The sequence below is a fragment of the Salvelinus sp. IW2-2015 genome, linkage group LG11 (assembly GCF_002910315.2).
Source record: "Salvelinus sp. IW2-2015 linkage group LG11, ASM291031v2, whole genome shotgun sequence".
NCBI lineage: Eukaryota > Metazoa > Chordata > Actinopteri > Salmoniformes > Salmonidae > Salvelinus > Salvelinus sp. IW2-2015.
In genome coordinates this window covers 18453451-18479447 of record NC_036851.1, presented here as the reverse complement: position 1 = coordinate 18479447, position 25997 = coordinate 18453451, and the positions used below count along the sequence as shown (strand labels likewise).

The window sequence follows — 25997 nt, the reverse complement described above, 5'->3', positions numbered from 1 at the left end:
TCCATTTGCCTTGTTGTCCCTCTCATCGCGCCTTCCATCCATCTTCTCTCCGACCCTATTCTCCACCGCCTAACCTCCAAATCTCTCCTCTCTACCTCCATCTCTTCCAGCCCTGCCCCAGCCTCTCGCAGCCCCGTGCCATCTTACTGTTTATCCTCGTGCCCCCCCACCCTTCCTTTCCATCCTCTTCCACCCTACCTCCATGCTCTTCCACCCTACCCCATTTCAGCGCCTGCGCCCTCCACCGCCGACCTCCATCTGCTGCCTCTTCTACCTATCTCTCACCTCCTGCGCCTTCCACCTCTCCAACCGCTAACCTCCATTTCTTCCACCTACCTCCTTTCTCCTCTTCTACCTCCGTTTCTCGTCCGCACCGCTCCGTTATACGTCTCTACCAACCTTCCATCTCTCCTACCGGCCCTGACCTTCCATCTCCCCACCCGCCACCATCCAGTCTCTCTAGCCTCACCTGCTCCACCTCTCCACCCTACCTCCATCTCTCCACCCTACCTCCATCTCTCTAGCCCTCCATCTCTCCACCCTACCTCCATCTCTCCACCCTACCTCCATCTCTCCATGGTCCAGATCCAGTAAATCCCGTCCTGCCCGTGTGGATGACATGATGTCATACAGCTGACCTCAGGACAGCGGGAGTACTAGCATGGCTCTGCTGTGAAATAAGGATATGCTCATGACATCATTCACTTTTCCAATGTCTTGTGTTATGGATTGCACCATGAGAATCATTGTGACCTTTGACCATGTAAAGCCATAGAAAAGTCACAACTCCAAAGGAAGGGACATAGTTCATTTGGTTGTGTACCAGGAATAGTCTTGTCATTCTTACCAAGGTGTTTGATAGGCTTTTGGTCTGACATTTTCTTGTCTTCAAGATTATTTGAAAGAGTTGTTATAAATATTACATATTGATTGATAATGACAGGTTGTATTTATCACATTTCTGTTTTTCTTTATTTTCCAATCACATTCTCTCTGGTCCAGTTCCACTGTGGGAGTATGTAACGGTATGCATCCTCCTCTCTGTCTCTTTGTGCTGTAATTTGTCCCTGTAATGATGGTGCAGTAAAGTCATAATAGGCTGCTTATGTTCTGACACATTTACAGCTGAGTCGGCCCTACTAGGCCATATCTCCTGGACAGTACAAAATAGGAAATTACACCCTCGTTTAATGGGTCACCACGGCTACAATCAAATGGAGCTGCAATTAGTCATCCACTTCTAGCATGGTCAACCGTCTCTCTCTCCCTCTCTCTCTCTTTCTAGCTCTCTCTCAACCTCGGTCTCTCTTCCTCCTTCTCTCCATTGTCTGGCCCTGGACACACAAAAGCCATTTCTCTTTGAAAAGACAGCATTAGTGAGGGTGACATCATGTCTCCGGGTGCGGGCTTCAGAACATTCCATTAACATTAGGCCCAAACGGGCAGCACAGCGTGGACAGATCAGGAGGGGAGGGAGGGGGGACAATGGGCCACACAGCTGTGGGGGGAGCAGGAGACGGAAGTGCTCCAGAATAAGACGTATCATTCACAAGCCCCTCTTTGTCACCCTCTCAAAGGCCTGCACTCCAGGCTATCTGCACACAGTCGTTAGGGAAGAGTTCAACTGGACAGGCCAGCTTTGGAATCTGGCCCTTCTCCACCTTTTCGCTCTCCTCTCCCATCCTCTCTTATCTCCTCTTGCCTCTCACACCTCTCCTCTCCCCTAACAGCCTGGGTAAATTGCAGTCTCTCCTTGAGATCCCTGACCTAAAAAACCCACAAACGTGTAGAGGGGACAATAGAGTGAAACTCAAGAAAAATAAAACGAATAGCTAGCTACCATTTATAGGTATTTTTTGGCTGTTGGGAGAGCCAGGAGACTATGTGAGTTTATATGTGTGTATCTGTGTGTGGCATTCTCACCCTGAGCTCCACATCTGCTCCGGGGGTAGAAATGTGCTGCGTTACAGCCTTTTATTTCTGTTTCATACGGAGCCAGCATCACAGCCAGCACAGAACAGCTGTCAGCAGACTCCAAGAGCTCCTCACACGTCACCCAACCAGTACAGATCAGCAGAGCCGTGATTCATTCCACTTGCACACTATGGGATCAATCTATACTGAGAAATGTACACACAACTCAAACGTCCATGCTAAAATCTCACTGACATCATTGCATGATTTTCAGTCAAACTTGCACACATTAGGATTTAGCCCCCTGTAAATCACATTCTCTCAACAAATTAACCAGAGCAATCACCAAACCCACACGGCATGCCCTCTGACCACAAAAACACCACCAACACACAGATGTCGTGTCCCCCTCCCATAGCCCACCAAACCAACACAGCTTATTATCACTGATGTAGTATGTAATCATTACTAAAACCATAAGACTGAAACACACCACATAAGTCTAAGGGACCACACACACACATGAGCGCACACACACACACACACATAGAGGAGAATGAGAATGAGGTAGGTCTATTCTCCATGACCAGGCAGATTTACCTCTAATCGTTATTCATGAAGGAGAAGAGAGAGAGTTGAGAGGCTTCCCACCACACATACAGGCCTTTGATGTGGAAAACAAAGTCTCCCTTTTAATCTGCAACCTAATGGAATACACATGACACACCCCAACCATGTACTGTACTTTGACAGCTCTCCCAGCTCTCCACACTGTGCAAGGGTGTTTTGGGGTTTGTGTATTTGTGTGTGTATTTGATTTGAGTGTGTGTACTGTATGCGTGTACTTGTGTGTACATGTGTGTGTGCATGTTTATGTGGTGTGTGTACTTTTGTGTGTGTGTGTGTGTGTGTGTGTGTGTGGTGTGTGTGTGTGTGTCGTGTGTGTGTGTGTGTGTGTGTGTGGTGTGTGTGTGTGTGTGTGTGTGTGTGTGGTGTGTGTGTGTGTGTGTGTGTGTGTTGTGTGTGTGTGTGTGTGTGTGTGTGTGTGTGTGTGTGTGTGTGTTTATATAAAGAGGGCATGTATGCTAGAGATTAAGTTTGCATGGGGATTCATATTTGTAATTATTCATGCTGTTCCTCAATTGCAGCAATCATCCCTGCTTCATCTATTCTAGAGCAACCAAAACTATCACAATGTGTTTTCAGAAAGACCAGGAATTATCTGTAGTCCTTGGCAGAACCTGCAGCCCAACTTAAACCAGAACTCTACGCCAGAATCCAACACAATTCAACAGCATCAGTCCTGCCATGCCACCAGCGTTGGGAGGGAATGATTGTTTGTTTTTACAGCAACCCCAAAAAGACAAGTATAGGTTGTGTAATTAGCTAGGGGTGAGGTATTGTGTAATTAGCTAGGGTGAGGTATTGTGTAATTAGCTAGGGGTGAGGTATTAGTTGAGGTTCCAGTTCAAACCTGTTTTATAGGACGTTGGCCCAGCTAGCGCCTCATGTTACACTAATTTGAGCATCAACACAGAAATATGGAACACAGAGGCATGAGCTGGTCCAAATCCATAAGCTCCATGGTGAATATTGAACAAATGTTGTTTTCTTAACTCTGGCAAGATAGCATAGACTGCAGACAGTTCTCTTCAGCTGGCTCCATTCTGTTCCCTGTTGACTTGGATGAGACTTAACCTCCATTAATATGATAATATAAGTGCTTAGCTTCTCTTCTCCAAGTAAATGATTATGTTCTCATATTATGAGTACAGTATAACTTTATCAGCCAGGCCTTTTCTGCTGAGCTAAGGAATTTTGGGGACCTTTACTGCAGTCCTCGTCTCTGGGACTTTTTTTTATGTCTTCCCTTTCTCCTTCCCTCTCTTTCTTGTCCTGTAATGTGCTTGGGAAAAGAGTGAATGACATCACTCCAAAGACGGAGAGAGTACACAAAAATAGCTGTGCCATTTGTGTTCCCAGCCCAGGCCGATTCCGATGAGGTTTGAGATGTTTTTAATGCGCCTGATAACTCTTAGAACCAACCCTCTCTCTCTTTAACTCTTTCTCCTTCATTTGCTCTCTCTCTTCTCTTCTCTCTCTCTCTCTTCTTCTCTCTCTCCTCTCGCTCTCTCTCCCTAGCTCTCACTCTCAGACTCAGTGGTCATGGAGGCAAGGTCACACACCCTTTTTTTGGCAGGCTGCAGTGTGCGGAGCTTTTGCGGTGCAGAGGATTATATGCTGCTTTGGGAAAGGCAGAGAGAGAGGGATGGGGGGAGAGTTGGATGGTAGAGGGCCAGGAAATATAGAAAGTTTACCGAAGCCACATTCCTGAAGAATTCCACACAGGTTGCCTCAGTTGGCACAGTCTTTCACTTGCGGCACAGGTCTGAAAATAAAAGAAACGGTAGAAAAAAGATAAGGCACTGGTTTGATTGATTGTTTTTGCTGTAGATAGGGGTAGAGTTATTGGTCGATTGACTCAGACGCGTCAGTAAGTGCTCCACACTTACAGGGCTAGGTTTCAGTGTTGTGTCTCAGAACAGATGAGCATCAGGGGCCCAGAGGACAGGAGGAGAGGAGGAGGAGAAGAGAGGAGAGACCATGAGAGGGGGAGAAGGGCCTGCCCTTGGGACTGAGGCCTGTGCAGCTGTCTGACCCCCTGAGCAGTGAGGCCTGTGCGGAGAGAGGGAGGTGGAACGAAAGAGGGAGAAAGAGAGGGAGGAGCGGTGGAGAGTTGAGAGAGTGCATGAGTAACAGAGAGAGAGACCGATACAGACACAAAGAGGGAGACAGACACAGAGAGTAGAAGAAGAGACAGAGAGAGTTGGGCCATAACCTTGAGTACCGGTATGTGTGACAGGCCAGAAGAAAGCAGATTGATGGGAGCTGTGGTTGGGTTGGGGCTTGGACTGGACACTGCACCCTGAGGACCAGAGACATGGACAATAAGCCACCCCACCTGGTATTAAACACACACTGGGGATAGGGGGGGGGGGGGGGGGGGGGGGGGGGGGTAGAGGGAGAGATTGATTGAGAGGTGAGGAGCAAGCCAGAAGTAAAGAGGGAATAAGAGAGGAGCAGTGGTGTAAAGTACTTAAGTAAACATACTTTAAAGTACTACTTAAGTTGTTTTTTGGGGTATCTGTACTTTACTATTTATATTTTTGACAACCTTTACTTTAACTTCACCACATTCCTAAATAAAATATTGTACTTTTTACATACATTTTCCATGACAACCAAAAGTACTAGTTACATTTTGAATTCTTAGCAGTACAGGAAAATGATCAAATTCAAGTACATATTAAGAGAACACGTGGTCATCCCTACTGCCTCTGGCCTGGTGGACTCACTAAATACAAATTAATCTTTTGTAAATAATGTCTGAGTGTGGGAGTGTGCCGCTGGCTGTCCATACATTTTAAAAACAAGAAAATGGTGCCGTCTGCTTTGCTTAATATAAGGAATTTTTCATTATTTATACTTGTATTTCTACTTTTGATACTTAAGTATATTTTAGCAATTACATTTACTTTGATACTTAAGCATATTTAAAAACCTAATACTTTTAGACTTTTACTCAAGTAGTACTTTACCGGCTGACTTACACTTTTACTTGAATAACTTTCTATTAGGGTATCTATACTTTTACTCAAGTATGACAATTGGGTACTTTTTCCACCTCTGGAGAGGAGGAGGTAGAAAATAAGAAGGAGATGGGATAGAGAGGAGAGAGCAGGCCAGAATGAGAGAGGAGGAGACAGCACAAGCTCTGAGTTGAGTTGTTTTCCCTGCACAACAGACATAGGACCAAGAGTGATGCCCAGGTTTCAGTCCACTTCCCCATATCATGCCTTATAAAGTATGTGTGTTCCATTCAACATACAGTACCAGTCAAAAGATTGGACACACCTACTCATTCAAGGGTTTTTCTTTATTTTCACTATTTTCTACATTGTAGAATAATAGTTAAGACATCAAAACTATGAAATAACACGTAATTAATCATATAGTAACCAAAAAAGCGTTAAACAAATCGAAATATATTCTAGATTTTTGATTCTTCAAAGTAGCCACCATTTGCCTTGAAGACAGCTTGCACAATCTTTGCATTCTTTCAGCCAGCTTCAGGAGGAATGCTTTTCCAACAGTCTTGAAGGAGTTCCCACATATGCTGAGCACTTGTTGGCTGCCTTTCCTTCACTCTGCGGTCCAACTCATCACAAACCATCTCAATTGGGTTGAGGTCAGGTGATTGTGGAGGCCAGGTCATCTGATGCAGCACTCCATTACTCTCCTTGGTCAAATAGCCGTTACACAGCCTGGTGGTGTGTTGGGTCATTGTCCTGTTGAAAAACAAATGATAGTCCCACTATGAGCAAAGCAGATGGGATTGCATATCGCTGCAGAACGCTGTGGTAGCCATGCTGGTTAAGTGTACCTTGAATTCTAAATAAATCACAGAGAGTGAAGCACCCCCACACCGGCACACCTCCTCCTCCTAGCTTCACGGTGGGAACCACACCTACTCTGCGTCTCACAAAGACACTGCGGTTGGAACCAAAAATCGCATATTTGGACTCATCAGACCAAAGGACAGATTTCCACCGGTCTCATGTCCATTGTTCATGTTTCTTGTCCCAAGCAAGGCTTGTTTTCCTTTGGCAGTCCTCATGAGAGACAGTTTCATCATATGGTTTTTGCGACTACACTTGAAGAAACTTTCAAAGTTCTTGAAATTTTCCAGAATGACTGACCCTCATGTCTTAAAGTAATGATGGACTGTTGTTTCGCTTTACTTATTTGAGCTGTTCTTACCATAATATGGACTTGGTCTTTGACCAAAGGGCTGTCTTCTGTATACCCCCCTACCCTGTCAAAACACAACGGATTGGCTCAAATGCATTAAGAAGGAAAGAAATTTCACAAATTAACTTTTAACAAAGAACATCTGTTAATTGAAATGCATTTCAGGTGACTACCTCATGAAGCGGGTGGAGAGAATACCAAGAGTGTGCAAATCTGTTATCAAGGCCAAGGGTGGCTACTTTGAAGAATCTCAAATATAAAATATATTTTGATTTGTTACTACATGGTTATTCCATATGTGTTATTTCATAGTTTTGATGTCTTCACTATTATTCTACAATGTAGAAAATAGTGAAAATAAAGAAAAACCCTTGAATGAGTCGGTGTGTCCATTATGGGTAAGAGACCCATAATGGCACTGTCTCTTACCTATGACCCGCCTGTTGAAACGACAGCTTCATTGCCAGACCACTAAGTTGGGTTGAGCTAAAATCACTTCATTGACTGATTTGCATTTAACCTTGATCGTAATGTGGATGCATTCATGTGATTTTACGCCAGTTCAAGAGCCCAAATGTATCAGATTTGCATGGATACCATGAGGATATAGTAGTATCCAGTATGTTTTATTAACACAGAGTCTACAGTATCCTTGGAGAGGGTTGGGCAAGTAAAGCTTCCTTACACCGGCGAAAATGAAGTCAAAGAAGTCTACTACGCACTCCCAGCTAGTCAAATCCATACAAATTCTCCATACAGTGCTTAACACAATGGTGAACGTCCCCATGCATTCAGAAAGGGTTTTTGGAAACCTATAACATTTACATGTATGACATTTCCATGGCCAAGCGTCAGTCAGCTCCTCTCCCTCACTGCTATTCAGTAGCACATATGTCCCTGTTTACTGACACCAGTTGCTATGTAGCGTAGACTGGAGGATAGTCAGTCAGACAGAGACACACTGAGGGGGTAAAGGGGGTTTTGCAACTCTTCTCCCCCTCCTCTCCTCTTAATGGGAACATCCTTGGAACCTTCAGCATACAGGGCCTCCAACTTGGCCTGGGTTTGGGTAGAGGGGGAGATGAGTGGGGTAACAACTCTTCTAGCTGTGCATAAAGAAGAGCAGCCATGGATGGGAGGAGAGGGGTGCTACTGACAGACTGAGACAGACAGTGTGTGTTTAGTGAGGCGTGGGCCTCATTGTGACAGTGGAGCTGGAGGAGAAGTGCATCTGGTCCAGGAATGGGGATGGGCCTGTATTGGGGAAACACATATTTTGAGAGTCTCAATGTATCCTATTGAATCATGAAATGTAGCCAAATATTAGATTGATGTCAATTCTGGTAATATTGCATAGGAAGGCCATAAGAGAGCTTTTATGTATTTGTCATTAGAGAACAGAAATGTTTGCAGTGCACTCATTTTGTGTGTATGTGTGTGTCAGTTATGCGCTGGAATAGAAGCGTTCGTCACTAATCCTCTGGACGTGGCTAAGAACAGGATCATGTTGGACAAGGTAAGACCCACACCACACACCACACAGGCCAGCTACAATACTGTTCAACACTGCTGTCTGTCTGTCTGTCTGTCTGTCTGTCTGTCTGTCTGTCTGTGCTGTTCTGTCTGTCTGATGCCTCACAGATGGAAAGCCTCACAGTGAACTGCAGTTCCTTAATGTAGTCAAAGCTCAGAAGAGATGCACTCCCATGGAGAGCGGAACAGAGTAGGGTTACTCAGGGACAGTGGTGACACGCACATTCCCTCTGTGTTCTCCACAGCCCAGTGTTGAATGGACAGTGTTCCGTGGACATGTTTGTGTGGATAATTTAATGTTAGCTGTAGTACATCTGGACAGGCCAGAGTAGTTTCCATTGGATCAGACAGAGCAGACAGGCCTCTCATCTCTCTCCGAGAGAGCAGGAACAGAAGGCTAGTGTCATTGTATTAGCCTAGCGCTGGGCTCTGTGTGCTGGGCTCTGTGTGCTGGGCTCTGCTCGGCTTGTCCTGTCCTGGGTTTCTCTCCAGGCGTTTACTCTGCTAGCTTCTGTGTTTGTCTGACTGCCCTGACTGGTTAGTGTCTCTCTGTGTTATGTTAGTGGGGGTGTTGTGAGTTCAGGTGCACCCCCCAGCCTCCCCCGCCCCCTCTGTGTCCTTGGATAAGACAGACTGTTCCGTACTACTTTGTACTCTGTAACACTTCAGTTGGTTTGACATGGCTCTTGTGTGAAGATGCTGCATAATGTGTCATAACATTTGCCATAAACGTGTTTTAGCAGGGGTTATAAAGTTAGGGGTGAGGTCACTTTGGCTTTCATTGATGTAATATTAACTGGTTGTTAGACCAGTGCATGTTTCTGACAAGTGCTAAAACACACACACAGTGTAGCATGTTCAGAGCCTCTATAAAAAGCCATATATGATCCCCTAAAGTAGTTCATTTCCCTTCTCTCCCTCACCCTGGCCTTGCACGCCTGTTGCACAAGCCCAGACAGGACTGAGGCGTGGGGGGAGAGACAAGTAGGGGAGGAGGGAAGGAGTGGTGTTGATGGGATATGGCGGTGTTGGAGCTTGTCACATTAGTTTCCTCCTGTTGCAGATGAAAAGTTTATTTCCGTGGCTGGTTGGTTGGCAGAATGAAAGAGCTGTGTTGTGCAGAGCCAAGGCCAGGCCAGGGCAATGTTGGTTGGGACAGGGGTAGGCCTGCTGGATGCTGGCTCAGAGAGAAGTCTCGGACTGTTCCTCAGTGGCCAACTGAACCTGTAAAAACACAGAACAGGACTCTTACCACGCTGCACTGCCCACAGCCTGGCACACATAGCACTGCCCACTGAAACCTGTACCCACTGCCACTGTGTACAACAGGTCCCCAGTCTGAGCCTGGCACATCCCTGCCTCTGGAGCCTACTGCTATAACATGTCCCACCTTCACCCATGACTAACTTTCTGACTGACCTGTCTATGTCTACGACATGGGTTAAGGGAACTGGAGGAGGCGAAAGGAGGAACAACAGAAGCCAGAGAGATGGTACATATCCAGCAGTGAACCCCACTGCTACAGTACACTCTTAGAAAATAAAGGTTCTATCTAGAACCTAAAAGGGATCTTTGGTTGTCCCCATTGGAAAACCCTTTGAAGAACCCTTTTTTGATTCCAGGTAGAACCCCTTTGAGTTCCATGTAGAACCTTTTACACAGATGGTTCTACATGGAACCAAAAAGAGTTCTACCTGGAACCAAAAAGAGCTCTACCTGGAACCATAAAGAGTTCTACCTAGAACCAAAAATAGTTCTACCTGGAACCAAAATGTGTTATCCTATGGGGACAGCCGAAGAACCCTTTTTTCTAAGAGTGTACAACAGGTCCCTAGATGCAGCAAATACATCTAGTAACAAATGTAACGAGGGGACGTGGGTCAGAGGAATGGACAGAGGGAATGAGGGGACATGGGTCAGAGGAATGGACAGAGGGAATAAGAGCCAAATAGAGAGAGGGAGAATGTACATGTCAGCGTAGGCCTGTTCTGAGTGGGCTGTCTGTGGCCGAGGGAAAAGAAGACTTGTGGGACAAGTAAAGGAGAGAGGGGTTTCTTCTCAGCCCCTCCAATAGAAACAGGGGAGAATGAGACAAATCACATGTAGGAATCCACAGGATTCCCCTGTGATTTCACAAATAATTAGGGTCAAAAGTATTACTGCTGGACACATCACACACACACTCTTCTCCTGTCTTTACTCCCTCCATCCTCTTTTCCGTCGCTAGTCCTTCCCCTCCTCACGGTTAAAACCACTTCTCAGCCTCTCTCCACTCCTCACCCAACTCCCCCAATCAAGACCTCTGGCATAAAACTGCAACAGGTGGGGTGTGGGTGGTGGGTTGTTATGGGTGTCACATGTGCTGCCACAGATGTCAGTGAAGGGAAAGATGGGACGAGAGAGACGAGGGAAGGCGGAAGAGGAAAACTACACAGGGTGTCTGTCCAAGTGGCACAAAGTGGAGAAGACAATCCATCCATCCATCATTACGCCTCTATTTGTTAATTCTCTCTCTCACTTTCTCTCTCTTTCTCCTCTGTTCTCTCTCTCTCTCAGGACTAGTGTAGCGAGTAGAAACATTCTACTGGTGATGCTAGATGTGTGGAAGAGTAGGGGCTTGACAGGTTGAGTATGGCCCATCACGCGCTGCCGTTCTGGGGGAACCTGAGAACTAGGCTGGTGTAGCCTTCTGTTCCTATGCACACATTTCAAAAAGTGTCTCTCTTGCTGAATGACAAATGTGTTTTTCATTTCTTAAACCATTTATCTTAGCCTGTTTAAAATGTCTGACTTTGCATTATCTGATTTAAAGTGCTACCGTTCCTTGCATAATCAGGTTTGCCTGATGGTAGGAACACTAGTGAGGGGACAAACAGAGCAGAAACCTGAAAAAGGAGAAATAAGAGCTTTCCGAGAAACATAACTTGTCTGAACAGTCTTATTGATTAAGACATTAGTGGGGCCAACGGTAAGCTTTGTGTGGAGCTGAATGTGTGATGTGTTTATGACTTCTCCTAAAGAAAAGGCCAGGTCAGGAGGGAGTGCTGGGCTGCCAGCCCTAAACCAAACAGCCCTGTGAATAATAGGCCAGTTTGTATATGAGCAGCCATCATTTAGTTAAGATCTACAGGCCTTGATGTTAATAGCAGATTTTGTTTGGGACGGTGCCAAAAACACACTCTCTCCCTCTCTCTCCCCTCCTCTCTCAGGCACTATCAAATATATATTTTTAATAGGCTGTAGTAATGGAATCTAATCAGAGTGCAATTATGTTGTTAAGAGGTTCTGATTCAACATTAACTGGCTTTTTAATAACCCAAGGGTGGTTCCTTAAACACACACGGCTGGGGAAGGAGAAGATCAGGGACGGGTTGGGCTTACTGCATGGCTCTTCTGATGCTCATGAAGCCGCCATATTTCTCTAGAGCAGATTTCCAGTAGACGAGAAGGATCCCCTGTAGAAAAGTCTCTACCCTAAGCCTTCCGGCTGCCACGGCAACCCACCCCTAATTCAAAGACTATTCTTTGATGTTTCCCCTCTTTGATATTTTGTTTATCTTTTTCTGCTATTTTTTCCTTCTCTTCTCCTCCAACTGATTATCTTAATTTACTCATAAGCCATCTGCAGTGGGAGGTTTTCTGTACAGCTGAGGGAGCAAGCACAATAATCTGTACAACATGAAGGAATTCCACAAATCCATTACCCTGATAGTGATATACACAGTCTCTTTGGGAAAACCGAAGGGGGGAAATGCAGGGCCGTGATTCCATAGGGCAAAAGACTTGGCAGTTTCGCCGGAGCATGCCTGCTACAAATTGCTGAGGCTTTAAAGCTATAATTATGGTAATAGGCCCAATTGCAGTCTAGTGAAGCCATAAAGTGCTTCCATCTGTCTGCAGCGCCCCAGAGCCCTGTGGAGCCCTGCCTGCGTACCTTACAACTGGGTTAGACCAATGTTACAAACCTCACCACACTAACCAAAACACAACAACAGCCAGGACTTCCCCACCACAACCAGAATGAAGCCAAAACACAGACAAACAATGGCAACCTGAGTTCACCAAGTCCACTCCTCTTCTCATGACCTACAGTGCCTTCAGAAAGTATTCATACCACTTGACTTATTCCACATTTTGTTATGTTACAGCCTGAATTCAAAATGGATTAAATATAATTTTTCTCTGACCCATCTACACACAATACCCCATAATGACAATGTGAAAGCAACATGGTTTTTGATATTTTTACAAATATATTGAAAATGAAATACAGAAATATCTCATTTACAGTACATAAGAATTGACACCGATGAGCGATTCAAGTCTGGGCTTTGGCTGAACCACTCAAGGACTTTCACATTCTTGTTCTGAAGCCATTCCAGTGTTGCTTTGGCTGTATGCTTTGGGTCATTGTCCTGTTGGAATGTAAACCTAAGGTCGTTTGCACTCTGAAGCAGGTTCTCATCAAGGATTTGCCTCTATTTTGCTCCATTCGTTGTTCCATCTATTTTTACCAGTCTCCCAGTCCCTTCCACTGAAAAGCATCCCATAGCATGATGCTGCCACCACCATGATTCACAGTAGGGATGGTGTTAGATGGGTGATGAGCTGTGCCTGGTTTTCTCTAGACATAGCGCTTTGCATTCAGGCCAAAGAGTAAAAATGTTGTCTCATCAGACCACATAATCTCTTGCCTTATGCTCTCAAAGTCTTTCATGTGCCTTTTTTTTGCAACTCCAGGCATGCTGTCATCTGCCAGTTTTCTCAGGAATCGCTTCCGTCAGGCCACTCTCCCATAAAGCCCAGATTAGTGAAGTGCTGCAGAGACTGCTGTCCTTCTGGCAGGTTCTTCCATCTCAGCGAAGGAACTATGTCATTTGGTCAGAGAAGTCATTGTGTTCTTCGTCACCTCCCTGCGCAAGGTCCTTCCTTCCCGGTTGCTCAGTTTGGTCGAACAGCCAGCTCCAGGCAGAGTCTGAGTAGTTCCATAATTGTTTTATTTCCCAATGACGGAGACCACTGTGCTCTTGGTAACGTTCAACACTGTTTTATACCCTTCCCCAGATATATGCCTCATCACAATTATATCTCAGAGATCTAGGAACACTTCCTTGGACTTCATGGTATGGTTTCTGCTCTGACTTGCACTGTCAACTGTGGGACATTATATAGGCAGGTGTGTTTCTTTCAAAATCATGTCCAATTTTTATTTTATTTTATTTCACCTTTATTTAACCAGGTAGGCTCGTTGAGAACAAGTTCTCATTTACAACTGCGACCTGGCCAAGATAAAGCAAAGCAGTGTGACACAAACAACAGCATAGAGTTACACATGGAATAAACAAACATATAGTCAATAATACAATAGAAAAAGTCTATATACAGTGTGTGCAAATGGCGTGAGTAGGTAAGGCAATAAATAGGCCATAGTAGCCAAGTAATTACAATTTAGAAAATTAACACTGGAGTGATAGATGAGCAGATGCGCAAGTAGAAATACTGGTGTGCAAAAGAGCAAAAAAGTAAATAAAAACAATATGGGGATGAGGTAGGTAGATTGGATGGGCTATTTACAGATGGGCTGTGTACAGCTGCAGCAATCGGTAAGCTGCTCAGACAGCTGATGCTTAAAGTTAGTGAGGGAGATATAAGTCTCCAACTTCAGCGATGTTTGCAATTCGTTCCAGTCATTGGCAGCAGAGAACTGGAAGGAAAGGCGGCCAAATGAGGAGTTGGCTTTGGGGATGACCAGTGAGATATACCTGCTGGAGCGCGTGCTACGGGTGGGTGTTGTTATGGTGACCAGTGAGCTGAGATAAGGTGGAGCTTTACCTAGTAAAGGGAAGACTCTCAAGTTTTTCTGTCATGAGACTCGTCTGAAGGTAACCGGTACTGTTTTTACGTTTTTAGTATGAAGTTAGTTTTGTGCCTACCCCAAAAATTGGGTTAAATACAGTGCCTTGCAAAAGTATTCATCCCCCTTGGTGTTTTTCCTATTTTGTTGCATTACAACCTGTAATTTAAATATATTTTTATTTGGATTTCGTGTAATGGACATACACAAAATAGACCAAATTGATGAAGTGTAATGAAAAACATAACTTGTTTCAAAAAAGTCACAAAAACAAAAACGGAAAAGTGGTGCATGCATATGTATTCACCCCCTTTGCTATGAAGCCCCTAAATAAGATCTGGTGCAACCAATTACCTTCAGAATTCACACAATTAGTTAATAAAGTCCTGTTCTGAAAGGCCCCAGAGTCTGCAACATCACTAAGCAAGGGGCACCACCAAGCAAGCGGCACCATGAAGACCAAGGAGCTCTCCAAACAGGTCAGGGACAAAGTTGTGGAGAAGTACAGATTACATTTACATTTAAGTCATTTAGCAGACGCTCTTATCCAGAGCGACTTACAAATTGGTGCATTCACCTTATGACATCCAGTGGAACAGCCACTTTACAATAGTGCATCTAAATCTTTTAAGGGGGGGGGGGGGTGAGAAGGATTACTTTATCCTATCCTAGGTATTCCTTAAAGAGGTGGGGTTTCAGATCAGGGTTGGGTAAAAAAAAATATCCTTAACTTTGAACATCCCATGGAACACCATTAAATCCATTATTAAAAAATGTAAAGAATATGGCACCACAACAAACCTGCCAAGAGAGGGCCGCCCACCAAAACCAGGCAAGGAGGGCGTTAGTCAGAGAGGCAACAAAGAGACCAAAGATAACCATGAAGGAGCTGCAAAGCTCCACAGCGGAGATTGGAGTATCTGTCCATAGGACCACTTTAAGCTGTACACTCCACAGAGCTGGGCTTTATGGAGAGTGGCCAGAAAAAAGCCATTGCTTAAAGAAAAAAATGAGCAAACACGTTTGGTGTTTGCCAAAATGCATGTGGGAGATTCCCCAGACATATGGAAGAAGGTACTCTGGTCAGATGAGACTACATTTGAGCTTTTTGGTCATCCATTCAAAAAATGTAGATCTAAGAACAGATATAGCCCTTGGTTCACTCCAGACTTGACTGCCCTTGACCAACACAAAACATCCTTTTGCGTACTGCATTAGCATTGAATAGCCCCCGCGATACGCAACTTTTCAGGGAAGTTAGGAACCAAAATACACAGTCAGTTAGGAAAGCAAGGGCTAGCTTTTTCAAACAGAAATTTGTATCCTGTAGCACAAATTCAAAAAAGTTTTGGGACACTGTAAAGTCAATGGAGAATAAGAGCACCTCCTCCCAGCTGCCCACTGCACTGAGGCTAGGAAACACTGTCACCATCAATAAGTTCACGATAATCGAGAATTTCAATAAGCATTTTTCTATGGCTGGCCATGCTTTCCACCTGGCTACCCCTAACCCGGCCAACAGCTCTACATCCCCCKCCAGCAACTTGCCCCCCCCCCACCCCCGCTTCTCCTTCACCAAAATCCAGATAGCTGATGTTCTGAAAGAGCTGCAAAATCTGGACCCCTACAAATCAGCTGGGCTAGACAATCTGGACCTTCTCTTTCTAAAATTATCCGCTGCAGTTGTTGCAACCCCTATTACTAGCCTGTTCAACCTCTCTTTCGTAAGCTGCCCCTCTTCAAAGGGGGAGACACACTAGTCCCAAACTGTTATAGACCTATATCCATCCCGCCCTGCCTTTCTAAAGTCGTCAAACGTCAAGTTAACAAACAGATCACCGACCATTTCGAATCCCACCGTACCTTCTCCGCTATGCAATCTGGTTTCTGAGCTGGTCACGGGTGCACCTCAGCCACACTCAAGGTTCTAAACAATATCATAACCACCATCGATAAAAGACAGTACTGTGCAGCCGTCTTCATCGACCTGGCCAAGGCTTTCGACTCTGTCAATCACCACATTCTTATCGGCAGACTCAACAGCGTTGGTTTCTCAAATGACTGCCTCGCCTGGTTCACCAACTACTTCTCAGATAGAGTTCAGTGTGTCAAATTGGAGGGCCTGTTGTCCGGACCTCTGGCAGTCTCTATGGGGGTACCACAGGGTTCAATTCTCGGGCCAACTCTTTTCTCTGTACATATCAATGATGTCGCTCTTGCTGCTGGTGATTCTCTGATCCACCTCTACCCAGACGACACCGTTCTATATACATCTGGCCCTTCTTTGGACACTGTGTTAACAAACCTCCAGACGAGCTTCAATGCCATACAACACTCCTCCCGTGGCCTCCAACATCTCTAAAATGCTAGTAAAACTAAATGCATGCTCTTCAACCGATCGCTGCCCTCACCCGCCCGACTAGCATCACTACTCTGGACGGTTCTGACTTAGAATATGTGGACAACTACAAATACCTAGGTGTCTGGTTAGACTGTAAACTTTAGCATCTCCAATCCAAAATTAAATCTAGAATTGGCTACCTACAAAATAGCCTCCAACACTCTACTCAGCAAATTAGATGTAGTATATCACAGTGCCATCCGGTTTGTCACCAAAGCCCCATATACTACCCACCACTTTGACCTGTATGCTCTCGTTGGCTGGCACTAGCTTCATATTCGTCGCCAAACCTACTGGCTCCAGGTCATCTATAATTATTTGCTAGGTAAAGCCCCGCCTTATCTCAGCTCACTGGTCACCATAGCAGCACCCACCCGTAGCACACTCTCCAGTGGGTATATTTCACTGGTCATCCCCAAAGCCAACTCTTCATTTGGCCGCCTTTCCTACCAGTTCTCTGCTGTCAATGACTGGAACGAATTGCAAAAATCGCTGAAGCTGGAGACTTATATCTCCCTCACTAACTTTAAGCATCAGCTGTCAAAGCAGCTTACCGATCACTGCACCTGTACACAGCCCATCTGTAAAGAGCCCACCCAACTACCTCATCCCCATATTGTTATTTATTTTTGCTCTTTTGCACCCCAGTATCTCTAGTTGCACATCTATCATTCCAGTGTTAATGCTAAATTGTAATTATTTTGCCACTATGGCCTATTTATTGCCTCACCTCCCTAATCTTACTACATTTGCACACACTGTATACAGATTTTTCTATTGTGTTAATGACTGTATGTTTGTTTATCCCATGTGTAACTCTGCGTTGTTTTTGTCGCACTGCTTTGCTTTATCTTGGCCAGGTCTCAGTTGTAAATGAGAAGTTGTTCTCAACTGGTCTACCTGGTTAAATAAAGGTGAAATAAAAATAAAATAAATAAAATATATTCTAAGAAAATGCTATGTTTGGCGCAAACCCAACACCTTTCATCACCCCGAGAAACCATCCCCACAGTGAAGCATGGTGGTGGCAGCATCATGCTGTTGGGATGTTTTTCATCGGCAGGGACTGGGAAACTGGTCAGAATTAATGGAATGATGGATGGCACTAAATACAGGGAAATTCTTGAGGGAAACCTGTTTCAGTCTTCCAGAGTTTTGAGACTGGGACGGAGGTTCACCTTCCAGCAAGACAATGACCCTAAGCATACTGCTAAAACAACACTCGACTGGTTTAAGGGCAAACATTTAAATGTATTGGAATGGCCTAGTCAAAGCCCAGACCTCAATCCAATTGATAATCTGTGGTGTGACTTAAAGATTGCTGTACACCAGTGGAACCCATCCAACTTTAAGGAGCTGGAGAAGTTTTGCCTTGAAGAATGGGCAAAAATCCCATTGGCTAGATGTGTCAAGCTTATAGAGACATACCCCAAGAGACTTGCAGCTGTAATTGCTGCAAAAGGTGGCTCTACAAAGTATTGACTTTGGGGGGGTGAATAGTAACGCATTCTCAAGTTTTTTGTTTTTTGTTTGTTTGTTTCACAATAAAAATATTTTGCATCTTCAAAGTGGTAGGCATGTTGTGTAAATCAAATGATACAAACCCCCCCAAAAACTATTTTAATTCCAGGTTGTAAGGTGATAAAAAAAAAGGAAATATGCCAAGGGGGTGAATACTTTCGCAAGCCACTGTATGTGTAAAAAAAGGAAATATATTCATTTTTTTTTTATATATCTGCTAGATTTAGGACAGAGACTTCAAACCTTGTTTTTTATGATATATTTTTGGACTGTCCTTTTTGCCATTTATGAATGCGTTATTCAATGTGTTTCTATGGGCTTAAGTATTAAATGCTTAATGTATATTTTATCAAATCATTAAAAAAAAAAAAAATTATACCTAAAGGGGTCCTACAATTCAAAATCAAATAGCTAAATGATCCATATTATGACCATCTTAAAACAATTCCATGTGTCATCTTAGCACCCCCAACATCTTAGACTCTAAAGAATTAAGCAATTTTTTATACTTACCCAGAGTCAGCTGAACTCATGGATAGCATTTGTATGTCTCTGAGTGTAGTTTCAAGGAAGTTGCTTGCTAACTAGCACTAACGTTTGTTAGCATTGGCTCACGAAACTACCTTCAACAACCTTCAAATAGTATCCATGAGTTCATCTGACTCTTGGTAAGTAGACAAAGGCCTTAATTGTCAAAATCTCACACTTTCACTTTAATAAACCAGAAAATCCATAGTAATTTCTGGTTGTTTATTTAAGTTAGCTGGCTAACTCACTGATCCTGCTTTGTAGTATAGCCTACCCTTCTGTTCTCCTTGATTCCACCATAGTCACCTCATAGAAGGTGAAAGCTCTAATAAATATATGTTTTATTGTCACATAGGTCTAGTGAAAAGTGTTTAGTGAATGCCTACTGTCCATTTATTTCACATTAGTGCAGATGAAGGTGAAATTAACGCACCCCCTTTGAGCAGATAATTCATGAGAAGAAACGTGTGTCTCTTAGATCAATGCTCCTGATCAAAAAGAGATGAGGTTTATCTAAGACCACTGGTTCTCAGCATGATTAACACCAAAGCCTTCCTGCTGATCATCAGCTCTCTCTCTCCTGCTGAGGCCTCAGGGTAATTTTAGCCTGCGAGGTCAGGAGGCTGAGAGGTTATTGGCCAGTGATCAGTGCATGACTGATCTCTGTGGCTGGTGGGCCGCTGATGTCACAATGAGTCAGAGAGCCCCAGAGGAAGATGGAAGAAGTTCAGCCATTCTGTTCCACAGGTGGGGCTTCTCCCAGACAGGATGTGACAAACTGTTCTAGCTGACTGAGCCAGAACATATGGAGGTGGTCTGGATAATTTATCATCTTAGAACGCTGAAGAACTGTTCTGAACCTGTGCTAATACAGGCGTTCACATGTGCAGATACTGAAAATGTGACTATATTTTTGACTATTGTTTTCCTTGATTTGTTCTAGGAACAAAGCTGTCAGCCTAACACATGTGCATTTTTAAGAGTACAATATTTTGATATGTAACGCGTGTGAGTAACGCGTGTGATGGAAAAGGTTGAGATTCACACACAGCGGGTGCTAACTTCTATTTCAGTCAAAGGTGATAACTCTGCAAAGAGCAAACTGAAGGGCAGGATGACATGCTTTGAGAAATGTCCCCTTCCTCATTTGTTCGAGCTTAAGCATTTACACACACACGCGCGCGGCACAGTCTCTCCAAAACATCCAATCCAACTTGGAGCATTCTTAAACATGGAGTTCCGTGAATGGCTGAGATAGTTGAATGATCCCTGACATGCTTGGCACCTTGTACAGATTTGCAGTTGACAAAACTGATGTGTTCGTGGTTAGACCATTTGTGACCCCGTTTTCTAAATGGAGGGCCATAAAACCTCCCCCAGCCCACCATCACCCCAGCGCCCACAGGTGTCCCAGGTCTCTGGGGCCTGGTGTGTTACGTAGGCCAGTCCTGGAGCAGCCAGAGCACTCTGAGCAGTTAGAGCTGCTAGTGGCCAGAGCAGAGCCAAGACAGACAGCCAGACAGAGACAAAATGTTTAATAAGTCACATGCGCCGAATACAACAGGTTACAGTGAAATGCTTACTTACAAGCACCTAACCAACAATGCAGTTTAAAAAATATGAATAAGAATAAGAAATAAAAGTAACAAGCAGTTAAAGAGCAGCAGTAAAATAACAATAGCGAGACTATATACAGGGGGTACCAGTACAGAGTCAATGTGCGGGGGCACCGGTTAGTCGAGGTAATTGAGGTAATATGTACATGTAGGTAGAGTTTTTAAAGTTACTATGCATAGATAATAACAGAGAGTAGCAGTGGCGTAAAAGGGGGGGGGGGGGTAATGCAAATAGTCTAGGTAGCCATTTGATTAGATGTTCAGGAGTCTTATGGCTTGGGGGTAGAAGCTGTTTTGAAGCCTCTTGGACCTAGACTTGGCGCTCCAGTACTGCTTGCCATGCGGTAGCAGAGAGAACAGTCTATGACTAGTGTGGCTGGAATCTTTGACAATTTTTATGGCCTTCCTCTGACACCACCTGGTATAGAGGTCCTGGATGGCAGGAATCTTGGCCCCAGTGATGTACTGGGCCGTACGCACTACCCTCTGTAGTGCCTTGCGGTTGGAGACCGAGCAGTTGCCATACCAGGCAGTGATGCAACCAGCCAGGATGCTCTCGACTGGGCAGCTGTAGAACCTTTTGAGGATCTGAGGACCCATGCCAAATCTTTTCAGTCTCCTGAGGGGGAATAGGTTTTGTCGTGTCCTCTTCACGACTGTCTTGGTGTGCTTGGACCATGTTAGTTTGTTGGTGATGTGGACACCAAGGAACTTGAAGCTCTCAACCTGCTCCACTACAGCCCCGTCGATAAGAATGAGGTCGTGCTCGGTCCTCCTTTTCCTGTAGTCCACAATCATCTCCTTTGTCTTGATCACGTTGAGGGAGAGGTTGCTGTCCTGGCACCACATGGCCAGGTCTCTGACCTCCTCCCTATACGCTGTCTCATCGTTGTCAGTGATCAGGCCTACCACTGTTGTGTCATCGGCAAACTTAATGATGGTGTTGGAGACTGAGAAAGCACCCCTGAGGGTGCCCGTGTTGAGGATCAGCGTGGCGGATTTGTTGTTACCTACCCTTACCACCTGGGGGCGGCCCATCAGGAGGTCCAGGATCCAGTTGCCGAGGGAGTTGTTTAGTCCCAGGGTCCTTAGCTTATTGATGAGCTTTGAGGGCACTACGGTGTTGAACGCTGAGCTGTAGTCAATTAATAGCATTCTCACATAGGTGTTCTTTTTGTCCAGGTGGGAAAGGGCAGTGTGGTGTGTAATAGAGATTGCATCATCTGTGGATCTATTAGGGTGGTATGCAAATTGGTGTGGATCTAGGGTTTCTGGGATAATGATGTGGATGTGAGCCATGACCAGCCTTTCAAAGCACTTCATGTCTACAGACCTGAGTGCTACTGGTAGGCTCATGTCACTGGGCAGCTCTCGGGTGTGCTTCCCTTTGTAGTCTGTAATGGTTTGCAAGCCCCGCCACATCCGACGAGTGTCGGAGCCGGTGTAGTACGATTTGATCTTAGTCCTCTACTGACTCTTTGCCTGCTTGATGGTTCGTCCGAGGGCATAGCGGGATTTCTTATTAACTTCCGGGTTAGAGTCCCGCTCTTTGAAAGCGGCAGCTCTAGCCTTCAGCTCAGTGCGGATGTTGCCTGTAATCCATGGCTTCTGGTGGGGACAACGTCATCAATGCACTTATTGATGAAGCCAATGACCAATGTGGTGTACTCCTCAGTGCCATAGGAAGAATCCTGGAACATATTCCAGTCTGTGCTAGCAAAACAGTCCTGTAGCTTAGCATCTGCTTCATCTGACCACTTTTGCATTGCTTCCTGCTTTAATTTTAGCTTGTAATCAGGAATCAGGAGGATAAAATTATGGTCAGATTTGCCAAACGGAGAGCGAGGGAGAGCGAGGGAGAGCTCATTGAGTGCGGTCTTAGTGTCAGCATCGGTCTGTGGTGGCATGTAGACAGATACGAAAAATACAGATAAACTCTTTAGGTAGTTAATGTGGTCTACAGCTTATCATGAGATACTCTACCTTAGGTTGCAAAACCTTGAGATTTCCTTAGATATCGTGGACCAGCTGTTGCTTACATACATGCAGTCCGCCACCCTTTGTCTTACCAAACGTCGCTGTTCTATCCTGCCGATGAAGCGTATAACCAGCCAGCTGTATGTTGATAATGTCGTCATTCAGCCACGAATCCGTGAAGCATAAGAATATTACCGTTTTTAATGTCCCGTTGGTAGTTTAATCTTCATAGTAGGTCGTCGATTTTATTTTCCAATGATTGCACGTTAGCTAGTAGAACGGAAGGCAGGGGGGGTTTATTAGATCGCATATGATTTCTCAGAAGGCAGCCTGACCTCCGTCCTCTTTTCCTCTGTCGTCTCTTCACGCAAATTACAGGGATTTGGGCCTGTTCCTGGGAAAGCATTACGTCGTTCACATCGGGCTCGTCGGACTCGTTAAAAAAAAAAAAGCTTCTGCCAGTTCGTGGTGAATAATCGCTGTTCTGATGTTCAGAAGTTATTTTCGGTCATAAGAGATGGTAGCAGCAACATTATGTACAAAATAAGTAAAAAAATAAGTTACAAACAACGCAAAAAAAGTTACTTAAAAACACAATCGGTTGGGAGCACATAAAACGTCAGCCATCTTCTCCGTCTAAAGACAGACAGACAGACAGACAGAAAGACAGACAGACAGACAGACATGGGAGTGTGGGGGGCATATTGTCAGGGTGGGGTTCCTCAGTAAACAACAAAACAGTCCAATGGACAGGACCCAATATATGTCCAGACAGTAGGGAGAGAGGGAGAAGTGGAGAGAGAGTAAATGCTGGTGTGTGTGTGTACAAGAGAGTGGGGGAGAGAGAAAGAGGGAGAAAAAGAGATAGAGGAATGGCTGTGCTGATCCGGGGTGTGTGAGCTGAGCCAGTTGAGGGGGCTGTTGCTGGACGGCCGTACGGATGGTCAGTAGAGGGACGTGTGTGGATGTCAACTGGCCGTCAGTCATGCAGAGAGAGAGAGCTCCAGCAGGGGTTCAGCAGTAATCCATAAAACAGCTGTGTGGAAAAGGGTCTTGAGAGACTGGCGCACTCTCATGGACTGTCTCTCTCAAGGCCTGTCACATCCCCTGACCCCCACAACATCAACAGCCTCTCCAGTCCCCTAGCTTCCAAAACTGACTCCAAAACATCCTTTCTGTTTCCTACCTTCTACAACTGCCTCTCTGTTCCATAAAACTGATTCTAGATAATCTTAGTAGGCCCCTGCTCTCTCAGAACATAGAGGTTAGCAGAGAAACATGGAGCAAGTTAAAGCAAATAGCATGTTACTCTGTGCATAATACCTGATGCAACTGTCTGTCTTTTCAGTCTGTTTTCTGGCAGTATACCTCGAGTCACGTCCATCAATCTGGGAGGATTTATCTTCCTGGGAGCCTATGAGAAGGTCCAACTCACTCTGCTATAAAGGCCCTGTCTTTGGCCTGGGGAGAGGAGAGGGGAGGGCAGATGGGAGAGTAGAGGGTTGTCCCTGGAGGGCCCTGTGCTGTGCTGTCCCAGCCTGAACCGGCCCTCGTCTTGCAGGCCCCGGGACCCGAGGAGGAACACCTGGTGCCTGTGGCGAGTCATCCCTGATCGCATTACCCCGAGGTCTGCATTCCTGCTCATCAGTGCACTGCAGATTGAGTTTAACTGCCTGAATTCCAGTTATTTAACAACACGGATCGCTTTCAAAAGAAACGTACACCTCCGAGCCAGAGTAGCTACACTGTATGACCACGTGTGAGTGGAAATGGTACTAAAAGCCATCTTTTTATACTACGAACCTTATTGTGATTATTTTTGTTCCTTGTGACCGCTTTCTCCAGGTCTCCAGATGGTGAAGTTCATTGTCTAAAGCTGGGTAATTAAAGGTAAAATGCAGCCATTTTTATCTCAATATCAAATAATTTCTCTCACAATTAAGTACCTGACTGTGATTGTTTTCAATTAAAATGGTCAAAAAGAAACAAAATTAGCTTCATAGCAAAGAGCAATTTCTCAAGCAAGAATTTATCTATGACTGTCTGGGAGTGGTCTGGGTGGGAGGGAAAAACGGAAAACTAGCTGTTATTGGCCCGAGAGGTCTATTAACTAATTTACCGCCTGGTGTTTTCACAGGCAGTCCAAAACTCCATCCCACCACAACAGGCTGAAATAGGTGGTCTTTTCAAACAATTTCACAGTATTATTCCAACCTCATAGTGTATAAATGTATATAGAAATCATGTTTTTAAATGGTAGAATAATGGCAGACCTCACCATCCAAGGTCCTCTGTTATTCAGTATGGAGATACGGTGAACATAACCACCTGCATTGAAAAGCTACCAGGGAGCCATTCACCCCAGAAATAGCCTATTAGAGAAGCATAATGGGCTCATCCACTTGCAGGCTAAATTAGCAGGCATAAAATAATTGCTTGTGCGGGGTTAGCAGAAACTGGAGGCATCCAGCTTTTCAGGCTTCGCCTCTTCTCTGCTTTTCCCCTGAAAACCGGATGCTTCAAGTTTCTTTCAACCACACCAAGGGTGCCTGCAGGCTGTGTCATCGGTGCTAGATGGGACCCGAGGCCTAGGGCCTGTGATTCTGGTGGATTATACACTAATTTACTAGAGGATTTGTGTCACCACAACTGTCATCACATGAATGCAGATGGATGGACAAACTACAATAATGGACTTTTAGCCAGCTCTCATCGAATGGGTTGTATTAAAGGTATACCACAATTAAATTGACCACCTGCATTACCCAGTATTAAAAACTGGTCAATACTCTATGTCATCCTGAATAGATATCAACCTTTAACTCTCTATTGTGTTGGTGAACATCCAGAGTATGGAGCAAGCATAAAAATAAAATTGTTTTTCCAAAAACAGGTGGTACATTTACAACGGGGCCATGTTTTGTGAATAAACCCCATAGAGGTCACCAGCCTGCAGTCGTAAAACCCGGAAATGAGTTATCTCTGGTTCGTTCCGCCATCCCTATGGGGAAAATGAATGGGCAAAGAATACGGTTTTGGAATAATGTCCGAAAATCGTATCCGTTTTGTTCTATGAGATATCAAATAAAATGTTTTTTTTGTCACATGCACTGAATACAACAGGTGTAGCCCTTACTGTGAATTGCATACTTACGAGGCCTTAACCAACAATGCAGAGTTTAAAAAAATAATATAAGAAAAATTTGCTAAACTAAAGGAAAAATAGTAACACAATAAAATAACAAGGCTAGATAACATATGCCATTTAGCAGACACTTTTATCCAAAGCAATTTACAGTCATCTGTGTATACATTTTCCCTAGTGGGAATCAAACTCACAACCCTTGGCGTTGCAAGCGCCATGCTCTACCAACTGAGCCACACGGGACCATATACAAGTAGTACTGGTACCAACTCAATGTGCAGGGGTACAAGTTAGTCGAGGTAATTCATGTAATATGTACATGTAGGTAGAGGTGTGTGTGTGTGTGTGTGTGTGTGTGTGTTGGAACGTCAGTGTATGTGTGAGTGTGTGTGGTTAGAATCCAGTGAGTGAACATCGAGCCTGTGCAAGAGTGCAAAAAATACGAATAAAATAAGGGGGTCAATGTAAATAGTTCTGGTAGCCATTTGATGAAGTGTTCAGCAGTCTTAAGTCTGGGGGTAGAAACTGTTAAGGAGCCTTTTAGTCCCAGACTTGGTGCTCCAGTACCACTTGCCATGTGATAGCAGAGAGAACAGTCTATGACTTGTGTGGCTGGATTCTTTGACAATTTTTAGGGCGTTCCTCTGACACCGCCTGGTATAGAGTTCCTGGATGGCTCGGCCCCATTGATGTACT

General features: G+C 44.7%; 1 protein-coding gene across 1 annotated transcript in view; it reads left to right on the top strand.

Moving 5' to 3' along the window:
- LOC139022605 (mitochondrial S-adenosylmethionine carrier protein-like) overlaps window positions 1-25997 on the top strand; it is a 109006-nt gene that overhangs the window by 82195 nt on the left and 814 nt on the right. Inside the window, exons 6-8 of the mRNA XM_070445822.1 lie at window positions 1003-1025; window positions 4070-4138; window positions 8171-8242. Coding sequence (XP_070301923.1) covers window positions 1003-1025; window positions 4070-4138; window positions 8171-8242 — 164 coding nt within the window. The remainder of the gene's footprint in view (window positions 1-1002; window positions 1026-4069; window positions 4139-8170; window positions 8243-25997) is intronic.